Source organism: Lutjanus erythropterus, chromosome 4 (genome assembly GCF_056507025.1).
Source record: "Lutjanus erythropterus isolate fLutEry1 chromosome 4, fLutEry1.hap2, whole genome shotgun sequence".
Classification (NCBI taxonomy): Eukaryota; Metazoa; Chordata; class Actinopteri; order Lutjaniformes; family Lutjanidae; genus Lutjanus; species Lutjanus erythropterus.
The window spans coordinates 9734474-9748358 of NC_139320.1; the positions used below are offsets into that span (position 1 = coordinate 9734474).

The 13885-nt window shown below is 39.1% G+C and overlaps 1 protein-coding gene across 1 annotated transcript; it reads left to right on the top strand.

Annotated features, from left to right (window-relative positions):
* Window positions 1-1103: 1103 nt before the first annotated feature.
* On the top strand, window positions 1104-11590 carry slc1a5 (solute carrier family 1 member 5). Its single transcript, XM_084716917.1, has 8 exons — window positions 1104-1627; window positions 8055-8097; window positions 8218-8286; window positions 9064-9230; window positions 9405-9638; window positions 9850-10044; window positions 10166-10300; window positions 11286-11590. The coding sequence occupies exons 1-8, from the start codon at window positions 1104-1106 to the stop codon at window positions 11512-11514; spliced, it is 1596 nt and encodes a 531-aa protein (XP_084573043.1). The 3' UTR covers window positions 11515-11590.
* Window positions 11591-13885: the final 2295 nt, after the last annotated feature.

Consider the following 13885-nt stretch of genomic DNA (forward strand, 5'->3'; position numbering starts at 1 on the left):
TAAAGGACCAGAATGTAAGATAGGCAGTTTTTGGTTTGTCTGTTCTGACCTACTGTAGAAACAGATATATTATAATGAACTAGTTAGTGTAAGAGTTGCTCGACTGGCGCATGAGAAGTTTTCTCACTTTCAGGTTTACTTCTTGGGTATACGGTCCACTGAATATGTGCAATAGTGTCCCCCACTTCCCTCTCCCACGAGTTCCCACTCGACCCATACAATGTGAAGAAAGACTTTTTAAAACTGTTTTTTTTTTGGTTTATGAATATAAAACTTCCATGGACCAAAAAATTGTTATACAAAAAGTCATAACCAACCTTTTTTGCAGTTTCATGTGTCCTGTCAGCAGTTTCATAGATGTTTGTTTTGGATTTGTGGCCTTTTGGGGGAAAATGCTTTTTGGGCCATTAATAATTTATAAAATACAAAACATGTTTTTTTATTTTCATTTGCAATATGGATTAAATATCCATGAATACATTTTTAGGTGGTTGAATTCTCAACAGCATTTAATCAATTAATGATTAATTAGTAACATCCTTACTCCATACCTGTGCTGCTGCAGTGTTTTTTAATCCATATTTCATTGTTTTCATTGGCTCATCTGTGATCAGATAACCTTATTGTACAAAAATAAAGATGAATAGTTCGGATATTAATTCAAATTGTACTCAGTAATCAATTATGATTTTTAAAGTATCTCAATAGGTTACATAGTGAAATACATACTTAAGTATGAGTAAAAGTACAGAAAATGTATTCATAAAATTACAAGTACCCCCCAAAAAACATAATTACAGTGGAGTATTTGTAAGTAGTTACCTTCACCAATGTTTATTTTTTACTAATGTAATGGAATATATGATTGTTAATTGACAAATTTCCTTTGCTCGATCTAGGCCCGCACAGCTCCACGTCATGGATCAGGGGGTGGGGTTTGTCTTTCCAGCATATATGAGCAGAGTCCCATACAAACGCCGTACATGAGGGTGGTGCAGGAAGACGGCTCGTGATAGTAACATTTAAAGTTACTGACTGTAACACACTCCTTTTGAGGGAACAGTTTGTACTCTTAAGATCACTTCAGGATAACTTTGAACACTATGGCTGAGAAGATGGACATAGAAGAGGGAAAGCCATCCAACGGCGAGCCGCTTGCCAACGGACTGTCGAGCCCGAAGAAGTCCAGCCCTGAGCCGCTGCCCCAGCGGGTGAAGAGGATAGTAATGGCCAACCTGCTGGTGATCCTCACCGTGGCCGGGGTCATCGTCGGGGTTTTTATCGGACTCGGGGTGCGCAACGCCACGCTCACCAGGACTCAGACCATCTACATCGGTTTCCCCGGTGAGGTGCTCATCCGACTGCTGAAGATGATCATCATCCCCCTGGTGGTGTGCAGTCTGGTGTCCGGGGCAGCCAGTATCGACCCCAAAGCCCTGGGCAAACTGGGCGGCTGGGCCATGCTGTTCTTCTTGGTCACCACTTTAATCGCATCCTCCATCGGTGTGGTGATGGCTTTCATCATAACACCTGGGTCGGTGACAATAACCAAACCAACGGTGCAAGGCTTGGACGACAACGTGCCTGCAGCTAAGGAAGTGATAGACTCTTTCTTAGATTTGGTCAGGTGAGTGAAAACCTCACCTGCAGAGCCCACACTCTCTTTAAAAGTACTTTCATTGTGACATAAAGCTAATTGTTCACCAGCTGCTCATAGCACACACAAGCTAGCTATTTGTCAAGCTTGTCGCTGAGTTACACAAAGCAACGTTTGCTGGGGCTTTGAATCAAAGATAACTGACTCGTTTTACCTTTTTTCAAGTAAGTAAACTTTGTTCTCAAGCCACGGTTTAGTTATTCAGTCCAGTTAGGTGTGCTGTAATGACATTAAGTAGTTGCATCAGCTCCTGTGAGGGTGAGGGGTGAGGGAACGGCCCCTCGTCACTGTTCCATTTGTCACAGACTGTCTAATGAAACGACCACAATGTTCTTTTCATAACGACTGACATTAACTTTTACATTCTGTGTTCGCGGTGTCGGCACGCGCACTAACCTCACACCAGACCACGTTTCCTTCATGAAAGTAGTAGTGAACAACTCGGGACAGTCCCGTATGTACACTGTAAAAACGTCTTTCTGATTTTACTCAGCGGGAGTGCTTGACAATACTTTCAGAGGATTTTAATCTTCAGTTAATTTTAACAAAATGATGTAGCCAGTGCTCGAACACGTGGTAAAAATGTGGTGCCAGAAAGATGGCTGAGTGTTTATTGGCTGAACCCAGTGACCTTTCATGCATTCATCAGTGTGTAACCACTGCTCTGAATATGTCTGGTGGAGAACATGGGGTGTAGCAGGTTTAAATCCAAGTAAACTCAGTTTATCCACCTTTTGTTTTACTACTGTACCCCTGAGTGAACCCAAACTAAACTCAAACTACGTCTGGAAAAAGCATTTTCATTAAGTGAGATAAAAATTAGACTTTAGAGCAAACATAAACTACCTGCATGTTTACAAACTTACTTTTTTTTGTCAATTTAGTCAAATTTATTAACTCAAGTACAAGGAGGCATTGGTACTACTTTATTCAGACTGGGATGTTCACAGGACTTTGAGCCTTCTCAAAGCATTTGTAATTGTAATATATTTCAAACTTCTTAAATCTTTCCCCTGACAAATGGTCCCCATATTATAATAATAATGATTAAAAAAATAGTGAGACCAATAAAGACTTAACCATCTAAATTGGTTTATTGATATTTGTAAACGATGAAAATTAAACTGAAATGAGTAAACCAACTCTGGAATCTAACTGAAAATAAACTGAATTGAAAATTTAGAACAAAGTAAAAATAAAATAAAGGGCATGTAAAAAGTGAGTCAGTTGTTGGACAGTGTGTCTGTGTAGAGCTGGAACAATTACTTGATAATTAGCTGATTAAAAAAAAAAAAGAAAAAAAGAAAAGAAAGTTGCGAATAGGGCTGTGCAGCTAATTACAATATTACTGAAATCACAATATGCCGAAGTGCAATATTCAAATTCCAGAAAAAGGGAAAATAGATGGAAAAAACCAGCATCCTAATGAAGTACTGTAGTGCTGCAAAAGTGTCCTGGTCTAAAAATCTTCAGTTCTCTAGATTAAGAAAACGTATTTCTGCAGTAGAGCCCCGCAGTGTCACATCATTGTGATTTTGACTTTTCAGTGGAAATACAAAAATGATCACTCCTGCACAGAATGATTGCAACATGACTTCCCTACCATATTACACACCACAGTTTCCAACTATTTTGATAAGCATTTCATCATTTGTCATTTTTCAAGCACAAATGTCAAACATTTGCTGGTCGCAGCTTCTTAAATATAAGGATTTCATTTATGATAATAAATGAAGAGTCTTTGGGTTTTGCACTGTTGGTTGGACAAAAGAAGCGATTTGAAGACATCACTTTGGGCTCTGGGAAATTGTTATAATTTTTCCTCTTTTTTTTTTTTTTGACATTTTGTAAACTAAGCGATTAATTAATAATAGCAGCAATAGTTTGTTACAGCCTTAAAAGTTTGTGTAATATTCATGGGACATTCATGAGACATTTTCCACATCATCTGCAGAGAACTAAAGGGAAGCAGCAGTGTTCAGTGTGTGCAAATAGTTGACTCAGAGATGCAATAGAGAGATGTCAACACCTTCTGACACATGATCATGTAATTATTGAGCATCTTACTAAATAATGTTTCCCTCTTTCACACATTTCCTCTTTTACCCCCAAAGCATTTACAGATAGTTGCCCCAGATGGCCCTGCTTATCTGAGTCAACAGCTTATTCACTAGATTAGTCGTTGTCCTAAACAGTTAAAGTGTATTCGACCTCAACCTTTTGTAAACATTCTCAGTCACTACAGTGTGTAGTGTGATAGTGTGTGTCTGTGATGTTTTCCTTTAAAACGATGAGAAACTGGACTGTATTTTAATACAAGCATTTGATTTTCAGTTTGTATGTGATGTGCTTTGAAACAATCCACCAACCAACAGAAAACATTTACTCCATGGTTAACTTACTGGCAGTACTTGAAGTTTCGCATTAACATAAAGACCCTTTTCACATGCAGTCTTGATACACTTGTGACTCTATTGCATAATTATGTCTGGTTAGTTTGAACATTCTTTGGCGCGTCCAGAGCTGCTTTTCATGAATTATGGGATTGTGTGCTATAAAAGCCAGAGTTTCCCACCCTTCCTCCTCCTCCTCTTCCTCCAGATGAGGACCTAGACCTGGCAACACCTCATGAAAACATTTCTTGCTGCCCATAGCCAGATTAGATGTACGAGAGTAACAGGGGTGAAACTTAAATCATCCACAGGTTAGCATTGTTACCCTCAGTTATATCAGAGAACCTTACGTAATAATATCGACAAGTTGCCAACACAATGGTTTGGTTTACAAAACTTGCTATTTAGTAAATTTTCTGTTCATGTTTAATGGCCAGGATGAAAAGGGATTCACCTCTAGAATCAGTTCAACAGTCCAGTTTGTTGTTGTTGTTGTTAAATGATGTTCCTGAATGCATCATCTCACTACCATTGTCTAGATCTATCTACTGCAGCTGGCTGCCGTATTAAAAACAATCCAGGAAAGTAATGATTATCCCATGCAGGACACACACACACACACACACACACACACACACACACACACACACACACACACACACACACACACACACACACACACACACTTTCACATTATCCTAATAGAGCCTCAGCCAAAACCCCGTGCCTCTCATTAGAGCCTGCCCTCTCAGCTGGTGTCCTGGCTAGTTTTGACAATAAAGACAGCATGAGGTTTTTGACTGAGGAGCTGCTCTTCAAAGTGTAACAATAGCCTGGTCTTTATTCACAGTCTATTAAATGCTTATCTGTCATTGTCCACACACACACACACACACACACACACACACACACACACACACACACACACACACACACACACACACGTACATTAATGGGCTTTAAGTCTGCGTAGGCATACATGTGAAAGGTGTAACTCTGAATGGAGCCACTCCTACACACACATCCTTGTTGACATTCCTGCTTCATTTTGTTTTCCTACTCATAACTGCACAGTCCACATTCACAGGTGACTGCTATCAGTCAGTGTTGCCATCACCTGTGGATTTATTGGCCACTAACACTGTTTGCCTTGAGCTACAGTGAAGTAGTGACATAAAATATAAATTGTATTTTTCAGAAGAGGTTCACATTTTGCCTACTTTGATCACAAATACTTGTGGTGTTGATCTGTTGGTAGGCTGTATTTTGTATCTTTTTATATCTTTAATGTTCAGTGTTTTTGTCATCCTGCAGATCCAAGCTCAGCACAAGCTAGATCCAGGGTTTTCCAGAGACTCGGACTGTGTGCCTCCTCTCAGACAAAGCTTGGAAAAAGGCGCCCCGTTTAGTTAACTTGCCCAGTTCTGCTGAAATCCTGTATACTAGAGTCTAGAATATCCAGGATGATGATTATGTTATTTTATCCCTAAGACACACAACAACTGAGCCAAGATAGCCTAGTATTGCTGTTTAATGTAACTTCAGACTGTACCAAATATTTAAAAACAAAAGTCTTTCCAAAGGCATTTTGTAAGTTTCAGACTCAAACACGGTAAAATTCCTCAAAACTGAATCTCTAAATTATTTCTTTAACCAAGTCACACAAATTTAGTTTTTTTTAGGTGATCTTCTTTTGATAACTAATGTAATAATGAATGTACTATTTATTTATTTTTTTTGCCTCATTCATTAAGTCCACCCTGAAACTGTTTGGAGACCTCCTGGGGGAGGCCCACTTCCCACTTTACAAACCTCTGGGCCAGATAATGTACTGTCAACTACATTTACAGAACACGTAGAATCAAGTATGATGGTTTTCTTTTGCGGCTTCTAAAAATATCACATGTAAATATTAGGTTTTGTGCCAACCCCTTAGAATCGAGGAACAACTTCTTTCTATTTGTAAAGACTTAACAATTTTAAAGAATCTTGGGGGTAAAGTTTTCTCTTTGATATGAGTTACTTACTTCTCAGACTTGTCTTATATTAGTGGCTTGATTAAACAGACTGACAGTCAGTTTAAGTCCATTATTCATTGATTTGGTCATCTGCCTTCAGCATCTATAATCATAGCTGTGAGGTAGGAAACATTTACTATTCCACGTAGGCCTGCACAGGATCCCTGTGTTGTCACATCTGTCGGGTGTAACAGGATCCTGAGAAGACGTCAGAGCAGTTTGCCTTGAACAATCAGCAGTCACACACACACCCACACCCATAGCACCATGTGTGGATTCTTGTCATACCACTCTGCCCATTGTCTTTGATTGTGCTGTTGTCAAGTTTTTATTTACATAGCCAAAAATCATGTGTTTGTCTTACAGGATTTTACAATCTTTGTTATTTTCATTATTGATTAATCTGCTAATTCTTGTCATGACTCTTCACTTTCTATCATAAATGACAAAAAAATGCAGCAAATCCTTAGATTTTAGAAGCTGGAACCGGCAAGTGATTAAAATCTATTGCTTAAAAATGACTGAAACAATTAAGTAAATGAATTATGAAAATAGTCGGTTATTAATATTCTTCTGATTGACAAATTATTGCACCTTAATCTCAAATCAAATTTAAAAGGAACAACTCCACATAAATGAAGTGAGTATAATCTTGAAACAGAGTACTGAACAGATGACATATTTAGCATAGCATGCATATTTTATAGAAACATATTCAGCCTGTTCATAGTTCCCCATAAGAGTGAAATGGTTTTTTGTACGTGTGCCAGGAGTGAAGGAGCCACAAAGGCAACAAAAAACAAGGAAATGGATCCTCTCAGGTTTCACCTCTGTATTATCAGCTCAATGCGTGTTCAAGTGAATGAAAATGAACCATGCTAAGTGATGTTGTGCTGCCTTTTCCAAACATCTGTGTAGACACTGAAATTATCTTTGAATACAATGCAGGACGCAACATAGACTGCAGACCTGCCTCATTTATATACATAGGACTGATGGCTTGTAAATTGCAGTGATCATGCTCCAGTCTAGCAGTTTGACTAAAACAGTAGGCTATTGTTTTATCATGTGAAGCTGTTCTGAAATCGATTTGGCTCTAGATCACAGAATGACACTGATGCAATATTTTCTCTTCTCTCGCCATACCAGTCAGTTGAAAAGATTTGAATCTATTTGAATATCCAAATAAGGACTAACATTTGTTAGAAAGCCTAGCAGCCTTTTTGTTATGGCTCTGTGCAACACAGTCAGAATTCAGCCTGTGATCCAGCTGCATGTCGCACGCTGGCCTGTCACACTGTCACATGATATTTAATCCTGATGCACTATGGTACCAATGAACAGGAATGAATGGCTGCAAAGAGGCTGTAAAGTTAATGCCTTATTACTCTAAATCATTACAGAAAGCTGAGTAACGGGATATCAGGAACACACAGGGTTCATGAGTTCTCGATAGATTTAATATGCACTTGGACCTATGGACCTACATGTGTGTATACTTACAGCAGAGAATTATTAACACAACAGCAGTTAGAAATGGGGGCAGACTGAGTGAAAAAAGGAGATTAATAGTTAAATTCTCTCAGCTATTTCCACATGATCAACCTTGTGATTTTAACATCCTGGGGGCATAGCTGCTGTCTCTACTGGTGTGTTGTTGTTCTGTTTAAGGCTTTACAATGTGTTTGCCTTGTAGCAAATATGGCCTTGCTCTTTGTGTCCATTCATATATGTGGTCAGGTTTGTTTTTATGGTTGTGTTGGTTGTGTGGTGTGTGTGTTTTGTGTGTGTGTGTGTGTGTGTGTGTGTGTGTGTGCAAGACCAAACAAGGCCCCAGCAACTTTATTGTGTTCAGCTTTCAGTTCCCAAACATGTCATTTCTCTCCCTCCAGTTACAGCCACATCATTTTTGAGGCAGCTGGTTAAAATGAGCGCAGACATTCACAGTATTGTTTAATTAATGTGATATTTTTTTTCTCCCCACAGAAACATCTTTCCGTCTAACTTGGTGTCTGCTGCCTTTCAATCAGTACGTACTCCATCTCCATTCTATAATTTCAAATAATTATGATTTTAAAATTGTATAAAAGAAATGTTATGATAACGTGGACTGAAACTAATTGTGCAAAACCTTTTTTCCCCTATCCAGTATGGAACCAGCTACAAGCTGATTACCACCAATGGTACAGATGGAAACCCCAATGTCACAGTAGAGAAGGTGAGCAGTGAAGTGAATGGACTAATGCTCACTTAAAGTTGAACACACTACACCACATAACGTAAGGACACTATTTTGTTTGTGTCCTAGAGGCCCTTTTACACTGAACAAACAAACAACATCTGACTTTTATCTTCAGTGGGAGTGGGCACTGGCTCTGCAGTAGTTGCATGGATTTATTAGCTCCAGCTCCATTTGGCAGTGATGAAAACATGACATATCGGTGAACATGCTGGTTTGCTACCTGCTTGAAGATGTGCATTTAATTGATACACGCTCTTGAGTTGAGTGACTGTAAACACAGTTATTTCCTGTAAATTCTTCACAATAGAGGCCTCTCGTATGTTGGTATCTAAAAACTTTTGAAGCAGCAAAATCAGGACATGTTGGATTTTCATTAACAGTAACTCAACACTACTCCTATAGAGCTGAAAGCAAATATGAAACCGTAAAATAAGGCACATAGCTGAATATACAAACATCAACGCAGGAGAAGAAACTAAACTTCAACCCATCACATACTTTAAAAAAAATGTCTTTCTCTCTGGTCTCCTGTACACGAGTAGAGTCTTGGTTTTCTGACGCACATCAGAAAACAAACTAAAAGAACAGAAAGGCAAACTTGGAAAGGAGTCAGTCACCTACCCACCTTTAGTGGGTTTAAACATGTTTCAGAAAACCTGTGCATATGTGCTGTTTTTGGTCTAAAAACCATATAGGATGATGACTGGTGTTGATCTGTGTGTCCTGACTGTTTTTCTTGTGTGTGTCTCAAAGGTGCCCTTTGGAACAGACCAGGACGGCATGAATATTCTTGGTCTGGTAGTGTTTGCCATTGTGTTTGGTGTGGCTTTGAGGAAACTGGGAGAGGAAGGAGAGATCCTCATCAAGTTCTTCAACTCCTTCAACGAGGCCACCATGGTACTGGTGTCCTGGATCATGTGGTAAGAAAGACCTGCATGTTTCTGGGTTAGAAGGGATTAGGATAAAATCAGTATGAAGCGGTTGGAGGTTCTTTGTGCTATGTTCCAGAGCCATAACGATATACAGCATTATACTTACATAGGATTATCCCTTCCCTTTTTTTCCTCTTTCCTACCCTTTCCGTCTTTCTACAGGTACGCCCCTCTTGGTATCATGTTCCTTGTAGCTGGCAAGATCGTTGAGATGGAGGACGTCGGCACTCTGTTTGCCAGTCTGGGAAAATATATAGCCTGCTGTATTGTTGGACATGCCATCCATGGCTTTCTTGTGCTGCCCGCCATCTACTTCATCTTTACAAGGAAGAACCCATACACTTTCCTCTGGGGGATATTCACAGCTCTGGCAACAGCCTTTGGAACAAGCTCCAGGTAATTAACTCACTGCTGCTTACTCCTCTGGCTCACCTCCTCACACACATACTTGTTTGTCCTCCCTGTTTGCTAAATATCAAATACTGAGGCTCTCCTGTTCTAAAACACACACACAAACACTTTTCTTTCCACAGACACAGACACACATGCACACTGCACACCTTTCAGCCTCATGCACTCACACATCCCTCTGTTTCTTGTTCCCTAGTTCTGCCACTCTGCCCCTGATGATGAAGTGTGTGGAGGAAAATAACGGTGTATCCAAGCACATCAGCCGTTTCATCCTGCCCATCGGAGCAACGGTCAACATGGACGGAGCTGCTCTCTTCCAGTGTGTTGCTGCTGTTTTCATCGCTCAGCTGAACAACAAGAGCCTCAACTTCATCCAAGTTATTACTATCCTGTAAGTCTAAAATTACCAAGTAGCTGAATACAAATATAATTGAGATATATCTAATAAAATATAAAATTTTGTCTGCTCTTTTGGTGTCTTAACTGCTTCCTCTTCTGTTCTAATGTGTTAGTGTGACAGCGACAGCATCCAGTGTTGGAGCAGCTGGTATTCCTGCTGGTGGTGTGTTGACCCTCGCCATTATCCTGGAGGCAGTAGGATTGCCCACCAATGATATCTCTCTCATCTTGGCTGTTGACTGGCTTGTGTGGGTACAAGAACTTGGTGTTGTGTGAGCATAACAAAGGGGCTGGGCAGTATGGCCTGAAATTTATATCACTGTATAATTTAAGGCATGAACTGTAACAGTATATATCATGGTATATTTGTCTTTCTTAAAGTTTTAAGTACTTTGGAAGGGATAAAGCACTGGTATGACAACTGCATGGCAGCTATTACTGTATTCTGTCCTGCAGCACATATTTCAAAAATGTGCAAAACTTGAAAAAAGGTTTTGTTTTTCCTATTGATTATTCAAGTGTGTCAAGTTTAACTGTTGTTGCCTGACATGATTTGCAAATTATCGTTTCTGCTTCTTTTCTGACTTTTTAAACCCAAACCACGTCCATGTAAAGGAATCTGCACCGGCATTTTTACCAACTCCTTCTTCTCCGTCTTTGTTGTGTGTGTGCTCTAGCAAATTGTTACAAACAAGATCAAATCAAAGCTGTCTGTATGTAGTCTAATTGTCTAGCTAAGTTAGCCACATATCTTAAAATTTGGCAAAGCTCTGACTTAATCGATTCCTTTAATGATTTTAGTGTAACTTGTTATCACGCTGCAGCCTTCCCCCTGCTCTCTGTCTCAGGGTTTAGCTTCTCCAAACACACACAGAGCAAAGTTGTTGGAGAAGCTGCAGTGGAGTCAGTGAACGTGAAGATAACTCAAAGAAGAATGAAACTGATATGTTTAATGTGCTCTGTCTACAATCTCTCATCCACTGCCACTGTTTTACAAAAGTGCCCATCCTGCTTGAAAACAAATCAAGTTTACATCTTACCAGTGAACTTTCTATACCATGTTTATCGTCCACCCCTACAGGATGGCAAAGTTGCAGTTAAAACACAATCCAAGTACTCTAATCCAGACTTGCTGTGCTCCCTGATGTGCACATCCACTGTTTTATGTAATGCCTAAATTGCTGTCTGAGGCATTCTGTTAAATGTGCTCTCATCCGTTCTGTCTGCCTGTAGTGACCGTACCTGCACAGTGTTGAATGTAGAGGGCGACGCCATTGGAGCCGGGCTCTTGCAGAACTTTGTGGACAGAGCAGCCAAACGAGACGAGGGAGCAGAACTGAGCGATGTGAGGCTGGAGGGAGACCCATCAGTTCCTGCCCCTGAGAGCTCGCCGCTCATTGAGAAGCGAGGTCGGAAAGATGCAGAAGGTACTAAGGCAGTTCTGTCAGAGTCCATCATGTAACCCAGCTGCTGACATTATCGATGACCCTCTCACGTATTTGACACTCCTGCACACTGAAACCGTGGGTTCTACCCTCCCCCCTTTTCTTTTTTTATTTTTGCCCTGAAGAACTGGGTGCATGGAAAGGCACTAAACAATGCAAAGAGAAGCTGTACGTGCTCAATACTTCTCTGGGCGGAAAGAAAAAAAAATCCAGGGGGAAATTCAAAATCCGTATAACGCACAGTGACTTTTATTTCCTTTCTAAGGACTGTGTTGTACGTTCGTGTGTCAACTGTGTTGACTCGACACAAATTTGGTTGGTCTTTGTCAATTTTAGAGTCAGAATTTTGTCATGTGGCGAAGTTGTATGAACCAGGTGTTTAACAGTTACAACTAAATTCTGTTCCCTGCGACATCAAATAGGCTGGACGAGAGATTATCTGCAAGATGTCTAATGTTACACTTAAAGAGAAATGTTACCCTCATTAATTAATGATGGAGAAATTAAATTTCAATGGACATATTTAACTATCTGTGGTCCCAGTGTTACAAATTTGTACACTCAAACTTCTCACTCTCAAAAATCTACGACTTTAAAAGTTGAGGAGGACCTCCATATTGCTATACATTAACATGATATGCATTGATATAAGCACAGTGTAACACACTACAACAATAATCATAACACATTATAAAACATTTTATAAGGCCTTACAAGGTCAAGTAGTACAATATTAATTGCTTATAATGCATTATAACATGATCAGAAGTGTTATAAAATTGTTATAATGTATTACAACTACGATAATATAAGCACTATGCTATTAGCAAAAAATGTTTTAAATGAAGCAGCAATGATAAAATATTCAGACCTTCTAATTCATTCTGAAATATATTATGTGCTATGATTATTATTACAAACATTATGAATATTCGAGTACTTGTAAGTTAAATTATCCATCGGTATAAGCAGAGTACAATGACTTATAAGTAGGTTTGTAATGCATTATAGTTATTGAAAGTGTTACAAAGTTCATCTTCTCCATCCACCACCTTCAAAATGTTTTCATTACTGCCACCTTTTGTTTTTGTCTTTTGTGTTCAACTTTTCAACTTTGTCAGATTTCAGTCTTCTTCTACAATCTCAAGGATCGTAGATCTTGTATTGGATCACATGCTTTTAACATGTAATGTTTGCATAATTGATTGTACATGATTATGGTCAGTTTCATGCAGATTTCAACTATTGTATTTAAACTATAGGTCCCATATGATTTGTGTTAATGTAAAGCATGGACACTAGTTTAGTGTTCATATAATCTGCATGAAACTAGCTGTGAAAATATATGTATGACAAACTGCACAAACATTTTTTCTTTTTATATTTTTTAAGGGGTTTCAAGGTTTTTCGTAGTCTATCATTGTGTCTGTGGATGGTTCTCTCATCTACAATGCCTTCCACATGGTGAGAAATGACAACAGAGCTGCAAAACGTTTCATTTGTATTGTCCAAAGCACAAATGATGTTCTTAATAATGTCCCAAAGCTGAATGAATGAACATTTTTCTCAAGGAATCAAAATACATCAACACACATGGACACAATTTGACCTCATTTCTGCATTTCTGCCTCTTCTGATGGACCTCAGTATGATGACAGGCAGCATAACCTCAGGTTTAACTACACTTAAAGACTGTCCTTAATACTCTGAGACCAAAAATCACAGCGACCCAGCAACCAGGAAGACGCTGTTGAGCTTCTGATGACACTGAATGGCATTTCCAGGGAGAGTGTAGATCTCAGCATCTCAGCAATGTACAAATCGTTTTTTTAAAGCACAGTGTGCAACAAGAACATGGACAGTCTGTTTGATGTTGTTGTGTAAAGCATGATGTGACTATGTGATGTATAAGTTAAGTCCTTCCACTACAAGGATTTTTCTACGGTGTCGGAAGAGAAGCAGCGGACTGCTGGTTTGTTTTGACTGAACACCTGTACACCTGAAGGACTTGAGTAACTAGTAAGCGTGTCTGAACTTAAAGCTATTTATATTTTCTCTGTGATGGCCATAAACATGAAATACTAGTTAACATGGGATTTGGGCTTCGTCTGTCATTGTCGATGCCTCAGTTAATTATTTTATAATTTATATTTATTTCCCTAATCAGAATCCAAAGAAAATAAGCCAATGTTTTGACATTTTAGTAACTCTAATTTTTTTTCTGCCAGTGTCTTTTTGAAGTAACTAGTGATAATTTTTTTTTTTTTTTTATCATGTTCAATTTTGATCTTCTTTTGGGCGTGAGTGTAGACTGTGTGTGCAAGATGCTTCCATTTGGTGATTTTTATTTTTATTTTTTTTTGTCCTTTTGTAGTGTGGCTGCAGGCA

Coding starts and splice junctions, on each gene's coding strand:
- slc1a5 (XM_084716917.1), top strand. CDS start 1,104: ATGGCTGAGAAGATGGACATAGAAGAGGGAAAGCCATCCAACGGCGAG. Junction 8,098..8,217: donor TGTCTGCTGCCTTTCAATCA/GTACGTACTCCA, acceptor TCCCCTATCCAG/TATGGAACCAGCTACAAGCT. Junction 10,301..11,285: donor TTGGCTGTTGACTGGCTTGT/GTGGGTACAAGA, acceptor GTCTGCCTGTAG/TGACCGTACCTGCACAGTGT.